General features: G+C 34.8%; 1 protein-coding gene across 1 annotated transcript; it reads left to right on the forward strand.

Moving 5' to 3' along the window:
* The first annotated feature begins 3,797 nt into the window (after positions 1 to 3,797).
* LOC130613446 (carboxypeptidase D-like) lies at positions 3,798 to 6,333 on the forward strand. Its single transcript, XM_057434790.1, has 5 exons — positions 3,798 to 4,410; positions 4,622 to 4,899; positions 5,059 to 5,143; positions 5,545 to 5,614; positions 5,699 to 6,333. The coding sequence occupies exons 1-5, from the start codon at positions 3,827 to 3,829 to the stop codon at positions 5,978 to 5,980; spliced, it is 1,299 nt and encodes a 432-aa protein (XP_057290773.1). The 5' UTR covers positions 3,798 to 3,826; the 3' UTR covers positions 5,981 to 6,333.
* The last annotated feature ends 1,387 nt before the right edge of the window (positions 6,334 to 7,720 follow it).

Here is a 7,720-nt window from a genome sequence, read left to right on the forward strand (position 1 = left end):
TGAGAAACTTTAAGTAGACGGGTATGAGCCCACAAAGAAAAGTATCTACGAAATATCACGGTTGCAAGTGGCACGGATGCCTCTGTCATTCCGAAACCAAGAAAAATGAAAAAGCTTTACGAGAACTTGGCTACAACTTTGTCTGGGAATGTGAAAACCCACTCAAGTAGAAATGATATTTCGAGAAAGTGTTTACACCATATTCTCACTACGTCGCTTTTGACTTTGAAGCTCTTCTGCTACCCATGAATCAGCAGCAGACAGTAGACCTTACGTATATATCAGAACACGTGTCGTTACTATCCATGTTGAATCCCCAAAGTCTTGGTTAAAATGTTCTTTAAAGAGCTGGAAAAAATACAGTACCTTATCATAGAAGACATAAAAAGAATGTACTCTAAGCCTTATAATTTTGAAACACTCCCGATAAAGACTCAGGATTCATGGAACAAGTGGATGAGCCAGGTTGCTGTGATTGAGTTTAATAATGGCACGTATGACATCAACATAATCAAGCAGTACTTAACTTAAGATGAGAGTGAAAAAATCGAAATTGCGAAAAAGGATAACGAGTACATGTTCCTGACAACCTCGAAGTTCAAATTCCTTGATGTCAAAAACTTTCTAGCGCTAGCAATGAGCTGTGACAGATAGTTCAGATTTCTGGAATGCAAATTGGAAAAACTTGTTTTACCATACGAATGATTAACGGAATATGACAAGCTGAACCATCTCGGACCTGTTGACCTACAGCACTCTCAGCGGATTCTGCGCAGAGTTTTACAAGCAAAGTTGTGTGCCCATGAAGGACTGGTTGCGCAAACAATCTATCCGAAGTAGAACCGTTCATTCTAGTGGTAGACAAGACAAGACTAAAATACTATGGGGACGATATAAAAATATTAAGGGACGTGGTGAGTATCCCTGGGGTGTCGATGAGGTATGGGCGGAACAAAGCCTCGTGATGCATCCCAAAATAAAGCTCTATTCACAGGAGTACCTTGCGAAGGCATGTGCTATAGTAAGACGTGTATGCATTGTAAGGAGGTGCAGAAAAATTATGAAGAATGCACCAAAAGCCAAACTTACTGGGAGAAATCATGAGGGTACCTATTTTGGGAGGTTATTCAACAGCAACGGGATAGCTTGAGTAAGATATCCAATCACATATCTCACGTCTTTGAAATCGGTTTCGGCTATAGAGTTGCTTGGTACCAAGTTTTCAACATTCACCCCCTCGATATTGTAGGTAGTAACATCACTGTAAAGATTTTTTTGATTTGAAAGTTTTATTTCAAAACTGTAACATAGGCGTCCTCTTAGTTATAGATTTTTCTGGAACCAACTGCTGAGCTTTTTTTTTACTTTCTACATATACAACTTATTATATGTGATATGTTCCTGGTAGCAAGGTCATCAGAGTATCCTGGACTGTATCACAAGACTACATCCGCTTTCGCGCATACGTTTAATTTTTCTAATGTCAGCAGTTTTGATAATTTATATTGATAACGTAAGAGGTTTTTGATAGAAATGTCAGAGGAGATACTGCAAGCGGAGTGTTGTTCGACGTTTAGTGTCACTTTACTTTGTGTGACTTCCTTACACCAGTGTAGTAAATCTTTGTGAAGAGAGGATTTCTGTTCTCGTCCCCAGACCTTTTTAGGTTAATCTTAAAGAGATCTTGATAGAAGAATGGAATTCAACATGAACAAATGTTTTAATTTTTATTTAAGGTATATTAAAGTATTGCATTAATCAACAGCATACCGAAAAAAATCATCTTTTTAAAAGTCAATTCGAAAAATAAGTTAAAGTATGGTATTTCTCTTTAATTAACGACAACCCCCAAAAGCCAGATCCTTCTAATTAACAAGGCCGAATTCTCTTCATGATTTGATATAAAACTTTCTAAAATGCGAACAAGTAATCATTGGATATTTCAATTAACGGACACAAGTTTACACACGAAATGGATCTTTTTAAACTTTTTGCTTTCAGTTACTGGACACCCAAAGAATATAATGCAACTTCTCTTTGTTTTATGTAAAAAATGACCAGCGAACCGTTTCTTTTACTAGAACCTTTTTGTGGTTGTTATTTTTATATAATGTGCCACGTTCATCTTTTTGCTGACAACTTTAGTTTTCGTCAATGCTCAAAGAAAAGTGAAAAAACATCGACGAAGTCTTAAAAATATATTCTTTGGAATGTGTTCTACAATTATTTCTTCTCCCAAATCCTATATCTTTTGTTATGTTTTTACTCTCGAGAATCTTTCCAACATTGTTATCTCTTTTATTTTTCGGAACAGTCCCACAAAACAAAAAACCCGAAAAAACATAAAATGTACTCGAAGATGCGCCTGAAAATATCAAATTTCCAAAAAGCAGACAAGTCCGATTAGCGAACAGATTTTTTTTTGGACTAATGGTGTCCGCTAATTAGAGAGGGATAACTGAAGTTACCCAGATAATTATCTGCTGTCCAATTTTCGACGTTTAAATTTTTGCACTAATTATTAGTATTTTATGCCAGGAAATACGCTAATTCTCATTCACATCCCTAAAACTATTTTAAAGATCTCTGAGGTCCAGAATGACTACTTCTATGATTAAATCTGTTTTGACATTGTGAAATTATGAAATTTATTTTTAATCAATCAGTCAAGGATTTTTTAAAATAATACCTACTTCCATAGATAGAAAATCCTTGAGAAGGGGGAGAGAGGGCACTTTTGCTTTTACACATGATGTAAAAAATTTATACACTTAACAAACTGATATGCCCTCTCAGTGGTCTTACAAAATAATGACTAAGGATCCTGTTATGACAAGTTCATAAGATAACCAGTTTTAGGACTTTCATTTTTTACATGACGAAAAAAAACAGGATACAATACTTTTTCCGTTTCTTGATTACTTCAACGACAATCTCAAATTAAAGAAATATCCTGAACTTCACTTTCTCTGGTTTGTTGAGCAAATTACATCATAAGTCCTAATTAAGATATATATGCGATTAGTGAAAATGAAGGTGAAACTATTCTTTAGTTAGCTTGTTAACCTGACTGATAAAATGATGAATAGTAGAACGTGTTATTCAAGCTGTTACTCACTTCCATTTTAACATATTATACTGGTTGACCTCAGCATTACTCATCCTTTTCTGTTATAAATTGAGAAGCACCGAGAATGGATTAACAAACGAAGAATTGCACCACAAGGACGCGTGAACTATTGAGAAGTAAGTCATTTTTGATTGCGACATTCTAAGGTGGTTCCACCATTTTGAATTCAAAATGGTATTTTATTTTGCAGGCTTTATTTTCGTGCACGGTATACACAGAAATGTCCCCAAATATTTTTGCAAGTGTTATAAATATCACAACCGTGTGCTTTGGAAATTTGTTGATTTTAGAGGAAATTAAAAAATAGGATTCTAAAAAGGGTTTTTACTTGACTTTTTACTCTGGGGTGAATATTTTTCGTGATTTTTTTATGGGTGCGTATTTTCTCTAATAAAGCTTTTCACTGATTTTGCTGCCATTTTTTTAATTATGAATTTACTTTGCAGAATGAAATACTCATGGTATTTGAAATAACAGCAAACTTTAACAAGGATAATCACTTTTAATTTCAGCGCAATACTCAAAAGAGGAGCATGATAAACACGGGCCAGGGCGATTAATGGGTTTGCATTTCTGTTTTTTCAGTTTTCTGACCAACTAAACATGCATCCAGGACGCTTTTTTGTGTTGATCTGTTTCCTGACAACATCATTGGCTATTAAGGATGTACCATTTAAATATTTCTATTCCATAAATATGAGGAATCATTTGAAAAATCTCACGCAGAAGTACTCTTCCATTTCCCGGCTATACAGTATTGGAAAAAGCGTTTCAAACCAAGATTTGTTAGTTGTTGAGATTTCAGACAATCCAGGAGTCCATGAGGAATTGGAACCTGAATTTAAATATGTTGGCAACATTCATGGTGATGAAACCATAGGACGACAAGTGCTGTTACATCTAGTTGAATATCTTTTAACTTCTTATGGCAAGAACAAGACGATCACAAATCTTATTGATACAACTCGTATACATATCCTTTGTTCAATGAACCCAGATGGCTTTGACGCAGCATTGAAATATGGAGGGATAGGTCGGACTAATCTTAACAACATTGATCTGAATCAGAATTTTCGCGATCCCTTTAAACCGCGAATCATACCGGTTCAAAACGAAACCAGAGCCGTTATGAATTGGTTGGAACAGTATCCATTTGTTTTGTCAGCAAATTTACATGGCGGAGCGATTGTGGCTAATTATCCCTATGATAACCCGCCTGTGTCCCATACACAAAACGGAAAACCCGTGTTTTCTTTGGCACCCGATGACGATGTATTTAGGTACATAAATTAAAATTTAAATTTCGTATTCTATTTCTTTAAAGACTTCAGTTTTTAAATAAGCGATGAGTACATAAGTGCTCTCCAAAACTGATGCTAAATATTTTTAAGGTGTACTGTTTGGAAGAAAATATAGTTGCAGTTTTTAAAATTTGACCACCTACACCCGCTTCATAAATTCATAAATTGCATATTGCTATTTTAATTCTAGACATGTGTCACTGGTCTACGCAAATTCCCATAGCACAATGCATTCTGGGAGAGCGTGCATGAACGATTATTTTCCACAGGGAATAACAAACGGTGCCGAATGGTATATCATTATTGGGGGTATGCAAGATTACAACTATAGGTATACAAACTGCTTTGAAATTACTTTGGCATTAAGCTGTTTTAAGTTTCCTAATGAACATGCGCTACAATCGTATTGGAATCAAAACAAAGATGCTCTTATTAACTACATGCAGCAAGTTCATATTGGAATCAAAGGTTGGTAGTCCCAGTCCTTTTTAATTTATTTCTGCATAGTTAGTGGAACTAGAACGTTGATGGTTATTTGCATATTGAATATTGCGCATGACAAGTTAGCGACTCAAGATAACATTTCATAGAATGCTACTGTCAACAAGATTTGTTTTTTTTACATAGGAAGTGCATGTACCTCATTTTATCACTCTTGTATCCTCGCTTTATATCCTCACCTTGCTATCGAGAGCAAAATAAGATATAATGAGTATTCGAAAGCCTAATTCATATTGAAAATGGGAACATTTTATTACGCTTAGGCTATTTTGAAACATGACAGACAGCTTGTATATGCGGTAGAAATGCCTCTTCCCTCAAAAACACTAATCAAACTCCGTACCCCCACTAACGCTTTACCAAATTAAATCTAAAAAAAAAAACAGATAAGAGCAAATGAAGTCGAGGAATATAATCTCTGACAAACAAAACGCATCTAATTTGTTTTAGTTAGTACCATGCGTCACCACATTGGGAAGAAACCTTTCGGATTGAAAATCTCGCGCTTCATGTCGTTGACAAATTTTGATGTGTTTTGAAGTTAAAAGGAATTATTGTTTTGTGAAAGAAAAATATGTTACAAAAGCTTAAAAGCAAAAATTTTAAATCAAGACCGACGACAACGAGAGGGTTAGGGGCAGTGCCTCCTGGCCCTCCCCCGACACGCTTTTTTCCTAATAATGTATGTTTTAGAAAACTTGATTTAACAGTGAACAGACAAATTTTCTCTTTTTAATTATAGGGTATATTATTGCGATAATTTGACCTGGCCTGTCTTTATTGTAGTTTAAATTTACAATTTCATTCCTTAGGCGTGATCAAAGATGAGGCGAACAATGCAGGAATTCCAAATGCAGTGGTCAAAATAGCCGGACGAGAGAAGCACATTAAAGCGTGGTCAACAGGCGAATATTGGAGGTTGTTACTACCAGGAACTTACGAAGTGACAGTGAGGGCGCCAGGATACTTTATTGAGACTAAAAACGTTACAGTGCATCGTGGACTGAACACTCAGATACTGAATTTCTCCTTAGAAAAGTGTTCGTAAATCTAGAACTGTTACAACTTCGAGACGCTTAGCTTAAAATTTTACATATTTTTTAATATTTTTTTTATTTGTGTTTATTTATTTGAATGTATTTCCTAAAAATTTCGAAATAGATTAAATGTTTATTACATTTTTTTGCATTGGAAAGCAAGGTCATGAAGTCTTCCAGACGAGGTTTGTGTTTAATACATCACCATGTATAGTTGAAACACAAAAGTTGCCACATTGTCAAGAAGCATGATATCAAAATGTTTAGATTGACATTTTAAAAGTGAATCTTTTTCATAAGTCAAGGGTCTTTTAGGATAATTTATTGTTAAAGTTGTTAACCGTTTTGGTTACGCAGGAAATACGCATTTTAACAGGCACGAAATAGAACGGATTTGTCCGCCGTCGCCATGCAAAACGGTAGTTCATTGAAGATGGTAAAAAAGTTATGCATTTTCATCAATGGACATGCAATTTATCGCCTCCTCGATCAACGTTAGCGTCGTCCAAAAGTTATTTATCAGTTAAAATATATGACTGGAATATATAACATCGAGGTATACCTCAAATAGTTCTGAGGACGAGAATGGTAATGACCCAAAGAAGCAACAAATTATTACGGCGTTTCCAGGGTAAAAGCATAACGAAGAAGTTAATAATCTACACTGGATTTTTGAGATACGCATATAAGCAGTAAATAGTCGGATGATTACTAAGTTTTCCGCAAACAATTTCCTTTATGAAGAAAATAAAAACCGCATTGTTAAAATCTCATTAAGTTTTAAACAAGCAGCGGGCATTGTTAAGAATTTTTTGTCCCAAAAACCGACTCTGAATTGTCTCCCGTTACCTATTTTTCTCATTTCTAATAAAATAAAGGACATCCTCCCTGCGAGAATTTTTAACATATTTCAAATTTCTTAAAACACTATCATTTAGTCAACAAACAACTAACAACATGAAACTGACTCTTTCTATACAGTATAATAATGTATAAAAGTAACAAAACAAACTAACTAACTTTACTCATCCGCAAAACTTATTCCACCAGAAAAGTCTAAAAATTACCGTTCGCGAAGTTGTTGTTGTATTACATGAGACAGATAACTCGATGCTTGTTCAATTAATGGAAAGTAAGTCAACCCCCAGAATGCGAAATCCGTTGCATCAGATTATTTGCAATTAAATGTCCTTGTTATTGGCCTGCTACGAAAACAACAAAATATAGATAAAGACTTAAAAATATAGATAAAGACTTAAAAATATAGATAAAAGACTGAAAAGAAACCAAAACATGATTATTTACAACTTAGTGGATAAATTATAGAAGCAGTTTATGGATCATAATCGATTTTAACATTTGCACCAATCCCCCTTTCTAATAAAGCTTAACCCTGGCACCGCAGAGCTTCTTTTTCTCTTTTTGATACTAGTCGTCCTGGTATAAAGAAAACACAAAGCGCGATTTTTTAATCCGATTTGCAGAACTTTCTTGGGAAATATGCGTCAAGTCCGCCATTTATGAAATGTAATCCCCACTATTCCGATTAAGAAATATTACGTTTAGTTTTCTGGCTAACAGGAGAAGAAGAAAGAAAATTTTTCTTATCAGTCATATCGACTTTTATTGAAGAACACACTATATGTGTATGTTCACACACATTTTAAGCCTCAAGTTAGCAAGTGACACAGAAAATTATTTTTAGAATAGATGTTGAGCCCCGTGCGTACTTGACTTCAATGGTGATTTTC

This window comes from Hydractinia symbiolongicarpus, chromosome 11, assembly GCF_029227915.1.
Source record: "Hydractinia symbiolongicarpus strain clone_291-10 chromosome 11, HSymV2.1, whole genome shotgun sequence".
Classification (NCBI taxonomy): Eukaryota; Metazoa; Cnidaria; class Hydrozoa; order Anthoathecata; family Hydractiniidae; genus Hydractinia; species Hydractinia symbiolongicarpus.

Bases quoted from the DNA above. Each gene is read 5' to 3' on its own strand.
- LOC130613446 (XM_057434790.1), top strand. From the start codon at position 3,827: ATGAGGAATCATTTGAAAAATCTCACGCAGAAGTACTCTTCCATTTCC. The intron at 5,144-5,544 runs GTATTCGAAAGC...TTTTAAATCAAG, and splicing joins AGCAAAATAAGATATAATGA to ACCGACGACAACGAGAGGGT. The intron at 5,615-5,698 runs GTATGTTTTAGA...CGATAATTTGAC, and splicing joins CACGCTTTTTTCCTAATAAT to CTGGCCTGTCTTTATTGTAG.